The sequence below is a fragment of the Colias eurytheme genome, chromosome 29, assembly GCF_061535395.1.
Source record: "Colias eurytheme isolate Ceu_HAF_F1 chromosome 29, ilColEury1 Martin Lab GWU primary, whole genome shotgun sequence".
NCBI classification, from domain to species: Eukaryota; Metazoa; Arthropoda; class Insecta; order Lepidoptera; family Pieridae; genus Colias; species Colias eurytheme.
In genome coordinates, this window is record NC_143008.1 from 417,485 (window position 1) to 439,524 (window position 22,040).

Below are 22,040 nucleotides of genomic sequence, written 5' to 3' on the forward strand. Positions count from 1 at the left end.
AGGCTTTTTAGAGCTCTATTGGGAATAGAGTCTCCACCTGGGGACTTCCTATTGGCAAGTGACTTGATAAGTGATTTTACTTCGGTGGCCGTCGTTGGTGACAAGGGCTCGGCATCGATACGAGGGGTTTCGGTAAAACGTGCGATCTCTTGATTAACTACGTTAATGTGAGTCGAGTCGGTCATGTCGAGATTGGGGGAACATTGTTCCTCTAAACTGTCAGCTAAGCATTCGGCCTTCTCAAAATCGTCAAAAGCGGGAGGTTGGTCAGGACGAATGAGCGGTGGCGTGGCGGCAATACCATCAGATTTGAGAGTCCTCGCAAGCCGCCAGTAGGCAGTGTGCGAGGGAGAGAGATCGCTAAGTAAAGAGTCCCACCGCTCGTTGCGTAATTCGTGAATTCGCTCTCTTACCTCTCTCTGTAAGGAACGAAGTATTCTACGGTTTTCGTCTGTCGGTGCTCGGTCGTAGGCGCGCGTCGCCGCGTTCTTATCGCCCACCAGCCTTCGTACGTCCGGGGGCAGATCCAACCGGTGGCCGAGGCCAACGGGGACCCGCCGGGACGCGTATTCAATCTTGGATTGAATGTGGCTGGTGACCGAGGAGACCGCGTCGAGCGCCTCTACGACCGTGTCGATTTTGTCAGGTACAGACTCCAGCTCTGGCGAGTCGACGGGCTGTAAGGCCTCGTGCAACTTTCGCCAGTCTACCTTCGTCATGTACTCTACGGTGGTGCTATCGGGGGGACCCAGTTCGAACAACACGGGCCTGTGATCAGAGTCGAGCTCGTGCAACGTTTCAACGGAGCGCAACTGTAGCGTCACGTTCCGCATCACCGCCACATCGAGCACGTCCTGTCTGTGTCCCGTGTTCTTCGGAAAATGAGTCGGTTCTAAGGGGCCTACAATCGTGACGTTAAGTAGGTCAGTCAGTCGGTCTAGTCGTTTGCCATTGGCATTCTCGTAGGAGCTATTCCAGTTCCAGTGCTTGCAGTTGAGGTCGCCGGCCAGAATGACCGAGTCGCCCAGTGCAAGCAAGGCTCTGAGATCGCTCTCCAAGATTGCCTTTGACGGTGAGAGATAGACCGAGGCGATTATGACGGGTTGATGACCGGTCATAGACACCTTGATCACTGTGGCTTCTAAGTTAATTAGAGGCGGCGTGTCGATGGGCGTGCAGTGCAAGGCCCTTCTGTAATATATAAGGGTGCCGCCTAAGGGGCTGTTTACGCGGTCGTTACGCACCAACATGTAGTTGGCGATTCGCGGATTGCGGTTAAAAGGCTTAAGGAATGTCTCTTGCATTACTAGCACATCGACACGCCGTCTAGTGACAAAGTCCCTAACTAAGTTAGTCTGTTTGAGAAGGCCGTCCGCGTTAAAAGTAACTACGGAGATCGCTCTAGGTTTAATTCTACTTGTGGTAGCCATTAGGGAGTCTTGTTAAGTTTTATTACCAACTCCCTATGAGCTGCTAATATATGGATTCTCTCTAGGCTGCTTTTGGCATTCCTAAGTTGGTTTGCAACTAGATTTACCTCATCAAAGTTGATTTCATGAATATAATTCATTAAGTAAACGAGGTTTGCGATAGACTCGTCAGGCAAGTCTAATTCGGGTGTGTGCACTTTAGCTGAGGGCTTCGGTGCTATATGTATAGCGGGAGCCGCTGAAGGCGGCACCGCCACGCTCGACTGGGCCTGCGTCACTAGTGACGGAGGTTTCGTCCAAGCGTTTGTCTTGGGAGGTGGAGCCGGTATAAAGACCGGCTTTGGTTGTGGGGGTTGAGCCCCGGCGCGGGCGATCCCGCGAGGTTTGTTCGCCTTCTGGCGACCCCCCGCCCTGTGTTTGGGAGCCTTCGGGCAACCCCGGTAGTTCGCGGGGTGACCCGAAGTCTCACATAGTACGCAGGACGGTGGATCCTCATTAGGCAAATCTTTGGACCTCGTGCAATCCTCCGTGCCGTGGTCGCCTAAACATTTGACGCAGCGAGGCCGCGAAAAACAGTTACGAGCAGAGTGCCCGTAAAGTTGACAGCGATGACACTGTCTAATATAGCTGTGGGAGTCGGGTGTTTCCACCTTGAGCCCTGAGAGTTTGCAGCAATGCCGCATTTTAAAAATGTCTTTACCCTTCGGGGTACGATCTAGGACCGCGAGGACCATGTCATATGGTGCTTTAGTGATTCTATTGTGCATGCGGAAGCACTCCTGCACAGGGAAACCTTGGTCTTTCAAGTCATTGAAGACTTGATCGGCAGAGATCTCTTTGGGGATCCCTTTTATAACGACTCTTAAAGAGCGTTCCTCCGGAAGGGGGAACGAATGACCGCCTATGTTTTGGTCTCTTAAATATGAAGTGAAAACCCTGTGATGGGTAGACGTTAATAACTGAACTCGAATGTTGTCCTTAGTTGGACGAGCTTTGAAGGAGATTCCTTCACTATCTAAAAAGGCTGAGATCTTCAGCCACGCGGACTTATCCCTCACATAGACGGGGGGAGGGGAGGGCGGTTTACGCGTCGCGGCGTTGCCCGCGGTCGGGCCTTCGGGTGCCTGAGGGGCGGATGCCTGAGGGGCGGGGGGCGCACGGCTAGATTCGGCGCGCGCGGAATCGCGAACGGTCGCGTTCCGTTTGGCGGGCGGAGCAGCATTTTTTAGTTTGCGTCTCTTTTTATTTGTGACGGTTTCGAAGCCGTCTGACGAATTTGAGGACTCCGCCTCCGAAGCTATTGACTCTGACTCTGGAGCGCTCTCGCACTCCATAACGGTCGGGGCTTCGAACCCCGCTTCGACTGCCACTGGGGACAGCGGTGGGGACTCAGGAGAGTCCCTTAACGGTTGCGCAACGGGCGCGGCAAGTTTTTGAGCCCCGGCGGCGCTGTGTGCTTTAAATGCATCCAGCACCTCCGGGTTCTCCCTGACTAAGAAGGCCATAAAGGCTTTTATATCTAGGTCCTCCAACGAATCGGACATCCTAACGGTTTTTAATTTTTCCTAATTGTCGTCCTAGCGGCCCTCCCCGCTTCCGGGCGGGGGGGGGGTTGTGTGCCTACACGTATGTATGTGTGTGTGGTGTGTTTGGTGCGTCCCGCTGGTGATAGCGGGGTGAGGTTGTCACTACCTAACAGTTCGCAGAGGTCTTGGAGTGACCCCCTGCGAAAGCGTGACGTGGACCCGTCAGGAGTAGTTCTCGGCCGAGTCCGGGCGCTAGCGAGCAGTTGGAGTACCTGCCCGCCGTGGCAGTGCCTACTAAGAGGACCCCGGACTCACAGTCACCGAGAAGCTCCCGAAGCGGTGAGGCTGTACGCCGTTTATACAAACGTGCGGTATCTGCGCCCCACAGATACTTCCACCGGATGGTGTTAATTTCTCCGAAGCCCGTTTGACACCGTTAGGTGGGCAACGGAGAAACCGCGACTGGCGCGTCGAGAAACAAGAATTAGTTGTACGCTGCGAGTGCAGCTGCGGTTGCACCGCGACTGACCAGGTAGTAAACTACCTGAGCAGGCGGGGTGGGACCGGTCGCTTATCGGTCGCTATTGTTCACAACAAAGGCGCGGGTCACTTCCCGGAAATTGCCTTTCGGCGAATCTCAGGCAGCGGTCCCCCGTCTCTACGGAGAACAATAGACGGCAGGTAGGGCGCTCTTGCTAAGCACGAGTGCTCAGCTCGAGTGCCAAACCCGGTGTGCGCTTCGCGCCATTTCATGTCGACTTTTATACACACACATTATACACGCGTTTCGGTCGGCTCGCCCTCGACGAGCGACGGAGACGGATAGATATATCGTGCATATCGAGGGACTGCGTTAATAATCTTTGAATAATAATAATAATAAATAACTCAATCACAATAATTGACAACATTTCATTTTTTAATCGCATATTTTAAGAGAAATTAAATAAAAAAAAAAAACGATAAATGTGATGATGACGTCATACATACGGAGGAATAAAAAATAAAAATACTATCACATTTACACTAGACATTAACAGGGTAGGTATGGCATGTGTCAAATTTCATATTAATGTAATTTTTGTGAATTATTATATAAATAAGTAGCTTGAAATTTTTTGAAATGTATATAATATATCGTCATTACTTAATTAACTTACTTGTGTTGTTATCATTATCCTTCTAATATTATAAATGTTACTATTTCACGCAAATATTACTGAACTGATTACAATGAACTTGGATTAACACATAGGATAGGTTTTATCCTGTTGAAAAAATAAATAAAAGTCGACACAGCAAATTAAATAAGTAATTATTATTAACCAACTCTCTATCTATAAATATAGATCCCTCGTAGTTATTAAGTATAGTAGAGCCATTTTAAAATAGGCAACATTTGACAGTTCAACAAAATTCAACAACGTAACCTAGTAACGACGACATAGAATAACAAGATATTTCGTTTTGTTAGAACTGCACATTTGCTTAACTTTTTTCAATTACGACTACATAATATTAATTATAATAATAATGACCGATAAAAGTAATTTTTTTTAAGATTTCATTTTATTTTACTGATAAACCATTCTAAACATAATAAATACCAGAGACGTTACTCTAAAAATCGAAATCTGACATCTAGAATCGAATGCTTCACTTTAATCGATGTTTACTGCGCTCAGGTGCATTACGAAGATTTAAGGAATCTACAACGGTACGACAATATAATAATTCATCAAAACATGGATACGTCATTGTCGCTATTGAATTAATCGTAATTGCAGTTGATGATGATGATATATATAAGTAACTTAATGATTAGGTAAATAATAAACTATTAATTAACTACCTACATTCGTGTTATTATCGATTCGTCATAATATTGTTACTACTCCTCTGTCTATTATTTAGGTATTGCTTATTATGCGTTATTATGCGACGATATTAAGTTAACACAATAATAATATTATAATAAATACGCAATTGTGAATCGTAGTCTCGTTCTCGCGCGGCCTATATAATATTTTGACAATATTAAAACGTGCGGGCGTTGCGGTGTGGTGTGCGTACTATGTACCTACTAGCTGTTAGTACCTGTGACTGTGAATATAATATTGTGACAAATATGTGACATTTATTTATAATATTGTCATTTCGTTATTGTGGCACATTCGTATTGTTATTATTTTTGTATTTAAAGGACGTTAAACATATTCGACCGATCGCCGAACTGTGTGTGTAGCCGGCCGCGCGGTCGTCGTTTGCGTTATGCTGTTCTACAACAGGTCACATTCATCCCCCTAAAAACCATCGCAAACATATTATATGGCGATTACGAATAGTTTCACCTTAACGTCTGTATATCAGTGTATTGAGAGAGCCTTTTTCGAAACGACAATCGGTTTAATTACAGGTGAAATGATAATTTTAAAGTTGACACCGCGCACGCGGATAGCCCTTGGCAAAATTTAAACGTCCATCGCTATCGATGCGCTCCTCGAGCGTCGCGCGGGCTTGCACACTACGAGGGCCGATCTCAAAAGGGACGAGAAACATGTGAAACGTATACTTTTAAACGTTAATTTCACGTAAAATATACGTTCGAACGGAGGCATGTTAGTGAAAAGTTTCAAGCGCGACCGCGAGAAAACGTATCTCGATTGCACGGTTCCCCGTGAGGTAAACCGTCCATTCGATTCCTACACTAGCGACACCGTACGTCGAATACAGTGAAACCTACTAAGTACTACTTATTTAGACTAATTATTATTACATACTATTGTCGACGTAAAGTTGAATTTTAATTAACAAAAATGGCAGACACCGCAGTCGAAACTGAAACTCCGGCGCCAGCGTCGACGCCCGCGAAGAAAGCGCCCAAAGCAGCAGCAGCAGCAGCAGCAGCGGCGTCGGGAGGAGCCAAGAAAGCGGCCAAAGCAAGATTGGCGCACCCGAAGACGTCGGAAATGGTGAACACTGCTATCAGCGATCTCAAAGAGCGTAGCGGCTCTTCCCTGCAGGCGATCAAGAAGTACATATCGGCCACGTACAAGGTGGACGCGGATAAACTGGCGCCGTTCATTAGGAGATATCTCAAGGGCGCCGTCGAATCCGGCACGCTCGTTCAGACGAAGGGCAAGGGCGCATCTGGCTCGTTCAAACTGGAGTCAAAGTCCTCCGCGGCCAAGAAGAAGACCTCTCCGTCGAGCGGAGCCGCCGGCAAGGGCTCCGGAGCGGCGGCGGCCGTCAAGGTGCGCAAATCTGGCGGCGGTGGCAAGGCGCAAGCGGCCGCCAAAAAGACGGCCGTCAACGCAGGCAGCAGGTCCAAGAAGGCGGCGGCAGCCGCCGCCGCAGCAGCGGCCGCAGACTCGTCGTCCTCGCCGTCCAAGTCGAAAGCGTCAGCGGTGAAAGACAAGAAAGTAGCTGCAGGCAGAAAGAAGCCCGCCGCGGCCGCCAAGAAGGCGCCGGCTGCGGGCAAGGCGGCCGCAAAACCCGCCGCAGCAGCGTCGGCCGCCGCGCCGAAGGCTAAGAGGAGTGCCAAACCGCCGACGAAGAAGCCGAAGGCACCGAAACCGAAGAAAGCGGCAACGCCAAAATCCAAAGCGGCCACCGCCAAGAAAGCCTCGGCCGCGTCCAAGAAGTGAACGTGTGGTGTGCGTGCAATCGATCAATCGCAAGCGCAAGCGCAACCTAATTCGACTTCGAGGAAGGTTAAGGTTGGAACTGGTTATGCAGTGCAGCGGCGACGGCGAGTGCATCGGGCACAAGTCTCAGCAAAATAGATACATATTATATATTATCTATCGCCAAAAAGCCCTTCTCAGGGCTAACATATATTTTCGAATGCGCACTCACTACGAACGTTAACGTTTCCTTCCAATTTGCGAGGACGAACAAGCAACTTGTAGGTACCTACACAATAAAACTACAATTATTACAATTTTACAAATTACATAATAGTTATGTAACATCATAATATATTATAGTAGCAACTAGCAACATGCATGCACAATATAATAACAACAAGAAAATCAAATCTACTACTAACTAATCTACAGCTTTACGTTAGGTTAGGTTTAGGTTTAGGTTTAGGTTTAGGTTAGGTTAGGTTAGGTTAGGTTTCTTAAAAAAAAACTACACAGAAATAGGAGCCCCGCGAAGCGGGGCTCCGTCGACGCGCAATGAAATAAGGAATAAATAAAAAAAAACATCAAAATATACCTACGTAATACGTACGGTAAACACACACGTTACTTTTTACCTTCAACTTGCAAAATAAAATATTATGTAACTATTCATCGCACACTGCAACACGCTACCACACAGACAGACACAGACACAGACACAGACACAGCACAGACACCGCCCGCCCGCCCCACACCAGCGCACGCCGCCCGACCGACCGCCCGCCCGACGCCCGACTCCCGATAGTACATTTTACCGAAACTTACTAAATACCTACTCTCTAAAATCTATACATACCTACTGCTATGAATAATTATTATTAATACCTAATTATTGATGGTTGTCTAGACAACACAGTCTGTTTCTGTCACCTGACAAGTTACTTTAAAAACAATCAACTAATCGTTATTATTATGAGTAACTAGCGGTCCGCCCCGGCTTCGCCCGTGGTAGGTACATATTTACGTTTTCTCTACATAAAAACCATCCTCGTACTTCAAGGAATATAATAAAAAAAAAAAAGAATTATCGAAATCGGTTCAGCCGTTCCCGAGTTATGCGCTTACCAACACATTTTGCGATTCATTTTTATATAATATGAGTAATAATAATATTTGGGGATGCTGTACACCGAATCAAAAAAAAAAATAATATTAATTAAAAGATGCTTAAATATTGTTTGTGTGTGAAATGCGAAAAAAAAAATTAACATTTTGTAAATAAATAAAATATTATATTGTACATAACAATATATTATTATTATTTGACACGGTCGTGTTCACTGCGCATCGCTCGTCGTTTGTGTTCGCTCGCATTTCACGGCGTCATGCCCACCGCAATCACTAGGACGCGTAGCCGTACACGGTACAATATATATTAAATCCGATGGTAATGTTTAAAAAAAACATACTTTAGTGATCGGCGCGTATCGTTGTACGTATCAGTTTTTCGTTTATTATACTGTCAAAGAAGAAAACCGTAAATAATGTCTGGACGCGGTAAAGGCGGTAAAGTGAAGGGGAAGGCAAAGTCACGTTCCAACCGTGCCGGTCTGCAGTTCCCCGTCGGCCGTATTCACAGATTGCTCAGGAAGGGCAATTACGCGGAGCGCGTGGGCGCCGGTGCCCCGGTCTACCTGGCGGCCGTGATGGAGTACCTGGCGGCTGAAGTTCTCGAGTTGGCCGGCAACGCGGCGCGCGACAACAAGAAGACTAGAATTATTCCGAGACATCTGCAATTGGCCATACGTAACGACGAAGAGCTGAACAAGCTCCTCTCCGGCGTGACCATAGCACAGGGCGGTGTATTGCCTAACATTCAGGCTGTGCTGCTGCCCAAGAAGACGGAGAAGAAGGCCTAATTGGATTGCATTGCATTGCATTGCATTTACCAATAACGATACAATTACATATTTTTATGTATGTTCATCATAATATTATTATGAATTGTTCAAAAGGCCCTTTTCAGGGCCGCAATATATGTCTTGACAACAACGATAGATAGAGTTTCTAGCAGCCTAAACTCTCATCTCTTCAGTGATCGTTTACCATTTGACACGTACACCAGAACATGAATAATATTAATCTATGTACAATAAACTAGCTGCGCTCCGCGGTTTCACCCGCATTTAATATTATATTATAATATAGCCTTTAACCCTAGAACCGTACCCGTATTAAAAAAAGTAACATTCATTTGAGTCTTTTTAATTTAATTTATAATGGCATTTTTGTATTTGATCAGTAGTTCCTGAGATTAGCGCGTTCAAACAAACAAACAAACTCTTCAGCTTTATAATATTAGGATATATTATGTAGATAAGAATTATACATAATAATTATTATAGATGTTTAATTGTTTAGTTTATAATAAACCCCTTCTTGTTGAACGCATCAAAATCCGTTCCGTTTCATTTTATGTTTGTTTGTAATATATATTATAATAACTAGCTGTGCCCCGCGGTTTCACCCGCATTGCTCCGCTCCTATTGGTCTTAGCGTGATTATATTATATTATAGCCTATAGCCTTCCTCGATAAATGGGCTATCTAACACCGAAATAATTTCTGAAATTCGATTAGTAGTTCCTGAGATTAGCGTGTTCAAATAAACAAACAAACTCTTCAGCTTTATAATATGATTGTTTTCCTATCCTGAAGATTAAGATAAATTATGTAAATTGAATCTTACTATTGTGACAAATATCTGCTCGATGTACGTATTCGAAGCTGATACTGGACTATTTCTCCTTTCTGCAGAGGACAATACCTATATTGTGTTTTCTAGATGATTGCGCAAGTCACTTCGTTTTCGTCAAGCGGGAAACTTGGAATATTGAAAGTAGGGAGGCGAGCAACTGTTTTCATACTTCGTATTGTGTAAGCTGGAAATTTAAATAAATATTAAATCAAGTAAAATTTGATTTATTTAAAGAAAAACCCTTTCCCGTAGGATTTCCGGGATAAAACCTATCTTATGTCCTTTCTCGGGTATCAAAATATCTCTATACCAAATTTCAATCAATCAATATTATAATATCAATATTATATTTATTTTGACAGACATCGTCAGTTTGATTTATTGGTGTCAATTAAAAAAAATAAAAAAGTTTAACACAAATAAGGTTTCATATATTATCTTTAATTAAGATACATATTTTAAAATAAAACCCTCCTTGATGATTCCCAATTCGACTGTAGTCTGTACTGTTATTTTACCTTAGCCTTATGTGATTTAAAAAAAAAATAAAATGCCAAATGTAAACATCTAAATGATTCACCGCATGTTCACCGCCCACTGTGTGGAGGGGACGCTTACGCTCCACGGTATTGGCCGATAACCAAAAGTGCTAGCTCGCATTACTAACCGACGGCCGTAACGCCGTGTGGCGCGATCTGGACCGGTTTTATACAGAAACGGAAAAAATTTGGAATATACAGTTTCAATTGATTGTACTTATACTACAACAAGCAACATGCCGCCAAAAACGAGTGGAAAGGCCGCCAAGAAGTCCGGAAAAGCGCAGAAGAACATCTCCAAGTCTGACAAGAAAAAGAAGAAGCACAAGAGGAAGGAGAGCTACGCCATTTACATTTACAAGGTGCTCAAGCAGGTCCACCCCGACACCGGTATCTCCTCGAAGGCCATGTCCATCATGAACTCGTTCGTGAACGACATTTTCGAGCGCATCGCCGCGGAGGCGTCCCGGCTCGCTCACTACAACAAGCGGTCGACCATCACGTCGCGAGAGGTGCAAACCTCCGTGCGGCTGCTGCTGCCCGGCGAGCTCGCCAAGCACGCGGTCAGCGAGGGCACAAAGGCTGTCACCAAGTACACGAGCTCCAAGTGAGCGGTGAGCGGTCGTCGGGACAACGGCGTGGCGTGTTCGACTTATCGAACGCCCGCTCGCTCGCGTTTTGTGTTTATTATTATTATATACTATCAAAACAACAACGGCCCTTTTCAGGGCCACAATATATTTCATGAATGAATTGTGTGTGTGTGTACACGCCAAAAATACGTTTCTCCAACACGAACAACAGCAGTGAGAAAAAAAAAACCTAAAGTTGTAATTTTGAAATTCGAATTTCGAATTATACGTTCAACAATAATTATTAACGTTGGTCATATTTTGTGGGTATGATTTATTTTATTTTATTTACAAACTAGGGCTTCGCCCGTGGTACATATTATTTCGCAATAATAAAAAGTAGCCTATGTATGTTCTTTCTCAGCGTCTAAAGATTGCCTGTGCCAAATTTCATCAAAATCGGTCCAGTAGTTTTGATGATGACAAATAAAAACAAATTCATAATAAATTATATACCATCATGATTTGGCTCGATATTTTTATACATGTTACATAATTTTTTTTCACTCACAACCATTTTATTACTTATATATTAATATAACAACGCAATGCGATTTCATGTACTATCTTTGAATCAATATTATATTTATTTTGACAGACATCGTCAGTTTGATTTATTGGTGTCAATTTAAAAAAATAAAAAAGTTTAACACAAATAAGGTTTCATATCTTTAATTAAGTTAAGATATTAAATAAAATCCTCCTTGATGATTCCCAATTCGACTGTAGTCTGTACTGTTATTTTACCTCAGCCTTATGTCAAAACGTAAATTTAATTGATATACAACAAAAAATTAATAATATTAATTATTAAATGGAGAAATAATTAAACTTGTACAGTTAATTTGAAGTTATTTTTTTTTTAATAACTGTTTAACAAATAAATGGTAGATTGATTAGTTATCGCCCGCGGCTGTGCCTGCATTGTTCAGAACGTAACAAATTATATATACTAAAAGCTTCCTCGAGATGCAGCCTATCTATTGAAATAAACCGCATCAAAATCGGTTCTCTAGTTTTAATTATACAAATTTATATAGGGAATATAGCACACACGGACAGACATTCAAACCGATTTTCTGTTATATTTATATAGTTTTGTGTTTTGCAATAGTTTTGGTAAATTAATATTTTGTACTAGATTTCCGCCCGCGGCTTCGCCCGCGTTTTCAAAGGAAAACCCGCATAGTTCCCGTTCCCGCGGGATTTCCGGGATAAAACCTACCCTATGTGTTAATCCAAGTTACCTTCTATATGTGTGCTAAATTTCATTGTAATCGGTTCAGTAGTATTTTTCCGGACGTATAGAAATTTTCCTGGTGTATGGAAATTTTCCGGACTGAGAAAATTTTTCCTAACCTAACCTAACCTAACCTAACCTAACCTCTCCTAACCTAACCTAACCTCTCCTAACCTAACCCAACCTAACCCAACCTAACCTAACCTAACCTAACCTAACCTAACCTAACCTAACCTAACCTAACCTAACCTCTCCTAACCTAACCTAACCTAACCTAACCTAACCTAACCTAACCTAACCTAACGTAACCTAACCTAACCTAACCTAACGTAACCTAACGTAACCTAACCTAACCTAACCTAACCTAACGTAACCTAACCTAACCTAACCTAACCTAACCTAACCTCTCCTAACCTAACGTAACCTAACGTAACCTAACGTAACCTAACCTAACCTAACCTAACCTAACGTAACCTAACCTCTCCTAACCTAACGTAACCTAACGTAACCTAACGTAACCTAACCTAACGTAACCTAACCTAACCTAACCTAACCTAACCTAACCTAACCTAACCTCTCCTAACCTAACCTAACCTAACCTCTCCTAACCTAACCTAACCTAACCTAACCTAACCTAACCTAACCTCTCCTAACCTAACCTAACCTAACCTAACCTAACCTAACCTAACCTAACCTAACCTAACCTAACCTAACCTAACCTAACCTAACCTAACCTAACCTAACCTAACCTAACCTAACCTAACCTAACCTAACCTAACCTAACCTAACGTAACCTAACGTAACCTAACCTAACCTAACCTATCCTTTTCCACCTTATAGAAATTTTTCCTGACGTATAGAAATTTTCCTGGCTTATATAAATGTTCCTGACTTATAGAAATTTTCCGGACTTATAAAAATTCTCCTGTCTTATAGAAATTTTCCTTTCTTATGGAATAATCAAGTTGAAGATTACTCGAGATCTCAAAAACGGCGCAACGGATTTTGATGCGGTTTATTTTAATAGATATAATTTTTAAATGTTCATAAAATTTGCAACCGAACGAGGCCGCGGCGAATTTCTAGTTAGGTATATTATGAACGTATTATGTATTTGTTGGTATTTTTTTTTTTTTTTTTTAGTGCTGTTTTGTTTTGGTATACGAAAATACCTATGTAGAGTATGAAGTAAAATAAATATAGTTTGAAAAACTAAAAAACACGCTTTCAAGTTAGATACATACCACTAAAAAGTAGAAAATAATAATTCTTTAATCTTGTAATCAAGCAATAACCAAGACATATTTTATTTTTGAACGCATTTTTATGAAACTTTGCACCTATGTAGAGTATGTATGAAGTAAAATAAAAAAGTAGAATAATTTCCATCCATTTTGGATAAGGTACATGTAAATTTAATGAATAGATCCAGTACGACCATACCATAATGACGAACATAACAATATTATGACATGGGCTGTGTATGACATTGACAATATTATGACAGTGCAGATTGCACATTGCACATTGAAGATCGTTTTTTTTTTTTGTTTTCGAGTTCGAGTAGTTAATTTTGCATCAGGAATCGTGCAAATCCAACACAAAACTTTGATTATTATTATTTTATCTCTCTTTTCTCGACATACACACCGCGCGAACGGTTACTTATCGATGTCTCTCTCGCACTCGACTACGATGAATAACGAAACGGAGACGAGTGTACCTAATGTGTTTATAAAAACGGCGTCGTACCCGTTTTCGTATTCATTCGAAGCGCAACCACTTCTCCGTGCGGTCGTATTTGTTGTTTTATTTCTCTATAATAAATATAGTGAATTCGAATTTCGAACAAGCCCCCCGGTCACAATGGCTCGCACAAAGCAGACCGCTCGCAAGTCCACCGGTGGAAAGGCGCCGAGGAAGCAGCTCGCCACCAAAGCGGCCCGCAAGAGTGCGCCCGCAACCGGTGGCGTGAAGAAGCCCCATCGCTACAGGCCCGGCACGGTTGCTCTGCGTGAGATTCGTCGCTACCAGAAGAGCACTGAGCTACTGATCCGCAAGTTGCCGTTCCAACGTCTCGTTCGTGAGATAGCGCAGGACTTCAAGACCGACCTCCGCTTCCAGAGCTCGGCCGTCATGGCCCTGCAGGAGGCGAGCGAAGCGTACCTCGTAGGTCTATTTGAAGACACCAATCTGTGCGCTATACACGCTAAGAGAGTGACCATTATGCCAAAGGACATTCAATTGGCCCGCCGTATCCGTGGTGAACGCGCCTAAGATCCGTTTGTTGTTTGCATTGTTCGTGTCTCGTGTCGTGTCGTGTGGTGTGTGGTTTCAATATGAAATAACATAACATAACATGACATAGCACAGAGGACACGTCATCGGACATCGAATGTTAAAAAAAAAAGGCCCTTTTCAGGGCCGCACGTGATTCATTTTAATAGTAGGTACCTAACCTAACTATAAACGTTTTCCACTGTGCAGTAACGGAAACATACAACGAAATATCTAATAATATAATGATAATATTGTTATGAGAATGATAAAATGTATTAATATTATTATATTACTATTATAAACAGAAAACTTACCTACCTGATGAATTTTAGATTTTAGTAATGTAATCATTCAGTAGCCATTAACTTTAAATTCTTCTTATGAAATAGTTTTATTTAATACTAGCGGTCCGCCCCGGCTTCGCCCGTGGTACATGTTTACGTTTTCTCTACATAAAAACCATCCTCGTACTTCCAGGAATATAATAAAAAAAGAATTATCGAAATCGGTTCAGCCGTTTTCGAGTTATGCGCTTACCAACACATTTTGCGATTCATTTTTATATATAAGAAGATTATAAATGCGAAAGTTGTTGATGGATGGACGTATGTATGTATGTGTTGAACCGATTACAATGAAATTTAGCACACATAATAATAGAGAGATAATAGAGTACAAGTGAAATGATAGTGAGTGTTGTAGTTTTGCGCGCGTGGGGAAACATATCCATAATACAATAATATATAATATTGTGGAATTAATGAATCGTATGCGGCCCTGAAAAGGGCCTTTTTGTTGTTAATTTGTTTGTTTCAAAATCATCGCCGTGGTGGTCGTACGCCCATCTTTATTCGTACCAAGAATAATAATTATTAAAAGGCCGAATCGATTGCATGGAAGAATTATTGACGTACGTACGAACGGACGGACGATCTTTGAAGTAACACAATTAATTAACCGCCGAATCCGTAGAGGGTACGTCCCTGACGTTTCAGCGCGTACACGACGTCCATTGCGGTGACGGTCTTCCTCTTTGCGTGCTCGGTGTAAGTGACGGCGTCACGGATCACGTTCTCGAGGAATACCTTGAGAACGCCGCGCGTCTCTTCGTATATCAAACCGGATATACGCTTGACGCCACCCCTGCGAGCGAGACGACGGATCGCGGGCTTCGTGATACCCTGGATGTTGTCACGGAGCACCTTCCTGTGCCGCTTAGCGCCACCTTTTCCGAGCCCCTTGCCTCCTTTACCGCGGCCTGTCATATCGCCGACTGTCTTGCGTTATTCTACTCGTTTACTTGCTTACTCGCTGCGTGCCCGAAAGCTTGTGCGCTTCGCGCCATTTCATGTCGACTTTTATACACACACATTATACACGCGTTTCGGTCGGCTCGCCCTCGACGAGCGACGGAGACGGATAGATATATCGTGCATATCGAGGGACTGCGTTAATAATCTTTGAATAATAATAATAATAAATAACTCAATCACAATAATTGACAACATTTCATTTTTTAATCGCATATTTTAAGAGAAATTAAATAAAAAAAAAAAACGATAAATGTGATGATGACGTCATACATACGGAGGAATAAAAAATAAAAATACTATCACATTTACACTAGACATTAACAGGGTAGGTATGGCATGTGTCAAATTTCATATTAATGTAATTTTTGTGAATTATTATATAAATAAGTAGCTTGAAATTTTTTGAAATGTATATAATATATCGTCATTACTTAATTAACTTACTTGTGTTGTTATCATTATCCTTCTAATATTATAAATGTTACTATTTCACGCAAATATTACTGAACTGATTACAATGAACTTGGATTAACACATAGGATAGGTTTTATCCTGTTGAAAAAATAAATAAAAGTCGACACAGCAAATTAAATAAGTAATTATTATTAACCAACTCTCTATCTATAAATATAGATCCCTCGTAGTTATTAAGTATAGTAGAGCCATTTTAAAATAGGCAACATTTGACAGTTCAACAAAATTCAACAACGTAACCTAGTAACGACGACATAGAATAACAAGATATTTCGTTTTGTTAGAACTGCACATTTGCTTAACTTTTTTCAATTACGACTACATAATATTAATTATAATAATAATGACCGATAAAAGTAATTTTTTTTAAGATTTCATTTTATTTTACTGATAAACCATTCTAAACATAATAAATACCAGAGACGTTACTCTAAAAATCGAAATCTGACATCTAGAATCGAATGCTTCACTTTAATCGATGTTTACTGCGCTCAGGTGCATTACGAAGATTTAAGGAATCTACAACGGTACGACAATATAATAATTCATCAAAACATGGATACGTCATTGTCGCTATTGAATTAATCGTAATTGCAGTTGATGATGATGATATATATAAGTAACTTAATGATTAGGTAAATAATAAACTATTAATTAACTACCTACATTCGTGTTATTATCGATTCGTCATAATATTGTTACTACTCCTCTGTCTATTATTTAGGTATTGCTTATTATGCGTTATTATGCGACGATATTAAGTTAACACAATAATAATATTATAATAAATACGCAATTGTGAATCGTAGTCTCGTTCTCGCGCGGCCTATATAATATTTTGACAATATTAAAACGTGCGGGCGTTGCGGTGTGGTGTGCGTACTATGTACCTACTAGCTGTTAGTACCTGTGACTGTGAATATAATATTGTGACAAATATGTGACATTTATTTATAATATTGTCATTTCGTTATTGTGGCACATTCGTATTGTTATTATTTTTGTATTTAAAGGACGTTAAACATATTCGACCGATCGCCGAACTGTGTGTGTAGCCGGCCGCGCGGTCGTCGTTTGCGTTATGCTGTTCTACAACAGGTCACATTCATCCCCCTAAAAACCATCGCAAACATATTATATGGCGATTACGAATAGTTTCACCTTAACGTCTGTATATCAGTGTATTGAGAGAGCCTTTTTCGAAACGACAATCGGTTTAATTACAGGTGAAATGATAATTTTAAAGTTGACACCGCGCACGCGGATAGCCCTTGGCAAAATTTAAACGTCCATCGCTATCGATGCGCTCCTCGAGCGTCGCGCGGGCTTGCACACTACGAGGGCCGATCTCAAAAGGGACGAGAAACATGTGAAACGTATACTTTTAAACGTTAATTTCACGTAAAATATACGTTCGAACGGAGGCATGTTAGTGAAAAGTTTCAAGCGCGACCGCGAGAAAACGTATCTCGATTGCACGGTTCCCCGTGAGGTAAACCGTCCATTCGATTCCTACACTAGCGACACCGTACGTCGAATACAGTGAAACCTACTAAGTACTACTTATTTAGACTAATTATTATTACATACTATTGTCGACGTAAAGTTGAATTTTAATTAACAAAAATGGCAGACACCGCAGTCGAAACTGAAACTCCGGCGCCAGCGTCGACGCCCGCGAAGAAAGCGCCCAAAGCAGCAGCAGCAGCAGCAGCAGCGGCGTCGGGAGGAGCCAAGAAAGCGGCCAAAGCAAGATTGGCGCACCCGAAGACGTCGGAAATGGTGAACACTGCTATCAGCGATCTCAAAGAGCGTAGCGGCTCTTCCCTGCAGGCGATCAAGAAGTACATATCGGCCACGTACAAGGTGGACGCGGATAAACTGGCGCCGTTCATTAGGAGATATCTCAAGGGCGCCGTCGAATCCGGCACGCTCGTTCAGACGAAGGGCAAGGGCGCATCTGGCTCGTTCAAACTGGAGTCAAAGTCCTCCGCGGCCAAGAAGAAGACCTCTCCGTCGAGCGGAGCCGCCGGCAAGGGCTCCGGAGCGGCGGCGGCCGTCAAGGTGCGCAAATCTGGCGGCGGTGGCAAGGCGCAAGCGGCCGCCAAAAAGACGGCCGTCAACGCAGGCAGCAGGTCCAAGAAGGCGGCGGCAGCCGCCGCCGCAGCAGCGGCCGCAGACTCGTCGTCCTCGCCGTCCAAGTCGAAAGCGTCAGCGGTGAAAGACAAGAAAGTAGCTGCAGGCAGAAAGAAGCCCGCCGCGGCCGCCAAGAAGGCGCCGGCTGCGGGCAAGGCGGCCGCAAAACCCGCCGCAGCAGCGTCGGCCGCCGCGCCGAAGGCTAAGAGGAGTGCCAAACCGCCGACGAAGAAGCCGAAGGCACCGAAACCGAAGAAAGCGGCAACGCCAAAATCCAAAGCGGCCACCGCCAAGAAAGCCTCGGCCGCGTCCAAGAAGTGAACGTGTGGTGTGCGTGCAATCGATCAATCGCAAGCGCAAGCGCAACCTAATTCGACTTCGAGGAAGGTTAAGGTTGGAACTGGTTATGCAGTGCAGCGGCGACGGCGAGTGCATCGGGCACAAGTCTCAGCAAAATAGATACATATTATATATTATCTATCGCCAAAAAGCCCTTCTCAGGGCTAACATATATTTTCGAATGCGCACTCACTACGAACGTTAACGTTTCCTTCCAATTTGCGAGGACGAACAAGCAACTTGTAGGTACCTACACAATAAAACTACAATTATTACAATTTTACAAATTACATAATAGTTATGTAACATCATAATATATTATAGTAGCAACTAGCAACATGCATGCACAATATAATAACAACAAGAAAATCAAATCTACTACTAACTAATCTACAGCTTTACGTTAGGTTAGGTTTAGGTTTAGGTTTAGGTTTAGGTTAGGTTAGGTTAGGTTAGGTTTCTTAAAAAAAAACTACACAGAAATAGGAGCCCCGCGAAGCGGGGCTCCGTCGACGCGCAATGAAATAAGGAATAAATAAAAAAAAACATCAAAATATACCTACGTAATACGTACGGTAAACACACACGTTACTTTTTACCTTCAACTTGCAAAATAAAATATTATGTAACTATTCATCGCACACTGCAACACGCTACCACACAGACAGACACAGACACAGACACAGACACAGCACAGACACCGCCCGCCCGCCCCACACCAGCGCACGCCGCCCGACCGACCGCCCGCCCGACGCCCGACTCCCGACTCCGACTCCGACATTAATATTAATATATAATACGTCTGATATTTATATCATTCTGTTTACCCCCACTCTTCATCCCCACCACTTTCTTATATGTTTATTTATATATCTATATAATAATAAAATATATATAAATATAGATCACGTGATCTTAATGTATAAATATAAGAACTGAGGCAATTTCTCGGCATTCGCGATATGTCACTTGAACAGTGAACATCTTCCTCCATTCTATGCTGCTCTGATTCCTGTATGTCAAGAAGAATCTTCTTGTACTCGTATATACTTCGCATATATTCGCTGGATCCTCTTCAAACAGAAACTAACAACAAGCAACAAGTTCACAAGCAATTTCATCGGGCAGTCGTCATAACGTACACCAGTTCTTTTCAGAACTTATTTTACGTTTCCATATGTATATTATACATCAGTATCAGCACATATCAACTTATTTATATCCAAAGTTCTTTTCAGAGCTAGAAATCCCATTAGCATTAGCATATAGTATGTACCTGCAGTTGTTATTTCATAGTGTGTTGTGCTGGATTTACAATTCGTAGGTACGCAAGAAAAAGGCGCGAAATGCGTATTATATATTCAATATGTATATAACTACCCTGCCTTCTGTTATAAAATTTAGTCGTTAAATTTATTTAATGCTTTTCAATACCAGATGGCATCAAATACAATTTACGACAGTTACCGACAATATACATTTAAGTTTTATCTATCTACCAATAGATGTACCTAGTGCATAAAGCTTGAATAACTAACTTATCTAACGCCAGTTAATACCAGATGGCAGCACATACGATATACGATATAATTTACTGACACAATATTTACACAAGGTTTCACTACCCGCCAACAGATGTAGTTCAACAAATTAAATAAGACTAATTTATTTAACGCTAGTCAGTAACAGAGGGCAGCACATACGATAAACGATTTTACCGACATAAAATTCACATAAGCTTTCCCTACTCACCAACAGATGTAGTACATAAACTTAAATATTATAGAAGTTGTTGGTTTGTTCCAAGAAGCTTATATGTTTGTTCTTTATTGTTTGCTATTAATAATTGTTTGTACATATTATATACTGCTTGGTCCCCCCCCCCTTGCCAAATGATTAACATATATTTTTACATTATTAGTCTTTATACATCTTTTAACGTTTGTTCTTCAATAATAATTTACGTTTATTAAAAAAAAAATTATGCCGATTAATTGTTTTATTTGCAATTTGTTAGTTATATGAACATACCTACATTTTGAAAAATATGTATGCACATGTTAACTCAAAATCTTGATGTTAGGTACATTTTATATGTAAAAATATTATGTCAATATTAAGTGATAACCTTCATCAACGATGCATGTAGCCGAGTTGTATATGATACATAGATATTAGATATGCTTATCTAAAATATGTAGTTAAAAATGTAGATAATGCCTCTTGGAAAATCCAAGAATTACAAATTCTTCCAAGTCAACCTCTTCATTTTCTACATATACATAACAAAAATTATCGATAAATGTTAGCGCAACGCGAGAGTGCCCACTCACGATTTTCAAACGGCGCAGACCTGTATATTAGGCCAGTGGAAATTAACATTAAATTCGCAAAGCACGATGTAGATTTGAATTTTTGGTATGTTGTTTGGATCAGTTAGGGTGATGTAAATCCCAATTTGCAACTTCGAAAAAGTTGTGCTCGCTGCGCACCACGTGATTAACTGCGAAAATATTGGACTTTTTTCACTTTTTGCTCTAAAAGTCATAAACTATGCGTTTCCGACAAGTATCATTCAGTACATAAATTAAGGTTATTAAATTTGCAACAATTTAAGCCTAATTACAGCTCTCTAAATCTTATAGCGACTAAACTGGCCATTCGAAGATGGTTCATTTTTCCCGAAATATTGAAATTTTTAGTTTTGCTCCCGTTTGAAGCAAAATATTGGCAAAAACCGCTCGTTCTATGAGAAGGTCGTATAATAAAGTTGTAGCGCATTTAATTTTCTTTCATTAGAGCATAGAACAAAGTCTGTGAGACAAATAGTTCACTCACAATATCTGAAAAACAAAAAGAAGGTAGAAATAGATTTTTAAAGAATTGAAACTGAGGGCATATAAAACCATAAAAAGGATAATACTTTTTCATTTGCAGGGTAGGTAATTAACAAAATTACAAAGCTAATTAAATTTGCAACAATTTAAGCCTAACCGCAGCTCTCTTAACCTTATAACAACTAAGCTGTGGCCTTTCAAAGATAGTCAGTTTTTCCCGAAAATTTCAAATTTTTAGTTTTGCTCCCGTTTGAACCAAAATATTGGCAAAAACCGCTCGTTCTATGAGAAAGTCGTATAATAAAGTTGTAGTGCATTTAATTTTCTTTCATTAGAGCATAGAACAAAGTCTGGGAGACAAATAGTTCACTCACAATATCTGAAAAACAAAAAGAAGGTAGAAATAGATTTTTAAAGAATTGAAACTGAGGGCATATAAAATCATAAAAAGGATAATACTTTTTCATTTGCAGGATAGGTAATTAACAAAATTACAAAGCTAATTAAATTATACGACTTTAATTTTACTTTTTTGTATAAAGCCTCTTGCGAGCTTTGGTTAGTGACACAATTTTAATTGAATTATCTTCTATGATAACTGGCTAAATTTAAAGAAGAAACAAAACAAGTGTGAGAGTACGTCGCGTTGGTAGAGTCACAGGGTTTACATCAACTGACAGCCATGTCCAAAGCATATTAGTATGGAATAAGTATGGCATTCTAAAGAAGTTCACGATACCTACTCTGTTGTTTCTTATCTGATCAATATAATAATAATTATGTTACGCTTAAAGACCAATAACTTTAATAGTTAGTTTAATAGAAACTCTCACGTTGCATAACGAAGAGCTCCGTTCTCAAATCACTAATGTATTTACATATTATGAATATTTATTCAGTTGTAACAT

At 41.4% G+C, this 22,040-nt stretch overlaps 6 protein-coding genes across 6 annotated transcripts; 5 read left to right on the forward strand and 1 right to left on the reverse strand.

Annotated features, from left to right (window-relative positions):
• The first annotated feature begins 5,708 nt into the window (after positions 1-5,708).
• Positions 5,709-6,630, forward strand: LOC149895975 (uncharacterized). The gene has a single exon (XM_090118059.1). It carries the CDS (start codon positions 5,773-5,775, stop codon positions 6,601-6,603), a length of 831 nt encoding a protein of 276 aa, XP_089974185.1. The 5' UTR covers positions 5,709-5,772; the 3' UTR covers positions 6,604-6,630.
• A 1,356-nt stretch (positions 6,631-7,986) lies between these two features.
• LOC149895976 (histone H2A) lies at positions 7,987-8,838 on the forward strand. The gene has a single exon (XM_090117993.1). It carries the CDS (start codon positions 8,130-8,132, stop codon positions 8,502-8,504), a length of 375 nt encoding a protein of 124 aa, XP_089974119.1. The 5' UTR covers positions 7,987-8,129; the 3' UTR covers positions 8,505-8,838.
• Positions 8,839-10,087: 1,249 nt separating this feature from the next.
• LOC149895977 (histone H2B) lies at positions 10,088-10,977 on the forward strand. Its single transcript, XM_090118139.1, has one exon. It carries the CDS (start codon positions 10,118-10,120, stop codon positions 10,490-10,492), a length of 375 nt encoding a protein of 124 aa, XP_089974265.1. The 5' UTR covers positions 10,088-10,117; the 3' UTR covers positions 10,493-10,977.
• Positions 10,978-13,532: 2,555 nt separating this feature from the next.
• LOC149895978 (histone H3) lies at positions 13,533-14,328 on the forward strand. Its single transcript, XM_090118019.1, has one exon. It carries the CDS (start codon positions 13,620-13,622, stop codon positions 14,028-14,030), a length of 411 nt encoding a protein of 136 aa, XP_089974145.1. The 5' UTR covers positions 13,533-13,619; the 3' UTR covers positions 14,031-14,328.
• Positions 14,329-14,736: 408 nt separating this feature from the next.
• Positions 14,737-15,353, reverse strand: LOC149895979 (histone H4). The gene has a single exon (XM_090118131.1). The coding sequence runs from the start codon at positions 15,296-15,298 to the stop codon at positions 14,987-14,989; it is 312 nt and encodes a 103-aa protein (XP_089974257.1). The 5' UTR covers positions 15,299-15,353; the 3' UTR covers positions 14,737-14,986.
• A 2,029-nt stretch (positions 15,354-17,382) lies between these two features.
• Positions 17,383-18,304, forward strand: LOC149895980 (uncharacterized). The gene has a single exon (XM_090118089.1). The coding sequence runs from the start codon at positions 17,447-17,449 to the stop codon at positions 18,275-18,277; it is 831 nt and encodes a 276-aa protein (XP_089974215.1). The 5' UTR covers positions 17,383-17,446; the 3' UTR covers positions 18,278-18,304.
• Positions 18,305-22,040: the final 3,736 nt, after the last annotated feature.

Coding starts and splice junctions, on each gene's coding strand:
- LOC149895977 (XM_090118139.1), top strand. CDS start 10,118: ATGCCGCCAAAAACGAGTGGAAAGGCCGCCAAGAAGTCCGGAAAAGCG.
- LOC149895979 (XM_090118131.1), bottom strand. CDS start 15,298: ATGACAGGCCGCGGTAAAGGAGGCAAGGGGCTCGGAAAAGGTGGCGCT.
- LOC149895980 (XM_090118089.1), top strand. CDS start 17,447: ATGGCAGACACCGCAGTCGAAACTGAAACTCCGGCGCCAGCGTCGACG.
- LOC149895975 (XM_090118059.1), top strand. CDS start 5,773: ATGGCAGACACCGCAGTCGAAACTGAAACTCCGGCGCCAGCGTCGACG.
- LOC149895976 (XM_090117993.1), top strand. CDS start 8,130: ATGTCTGGACGCGGTAAAGGCGGTAAAGTGAAGGGGAAGGCAAAGTCA.
- LOC149895978 (XM_090118019.1), top strand. CDS start 13,620: ATGGCTCGCACAAAGCAGACCGCTCGCAAGTCCACCGGTGGAAAGGCG.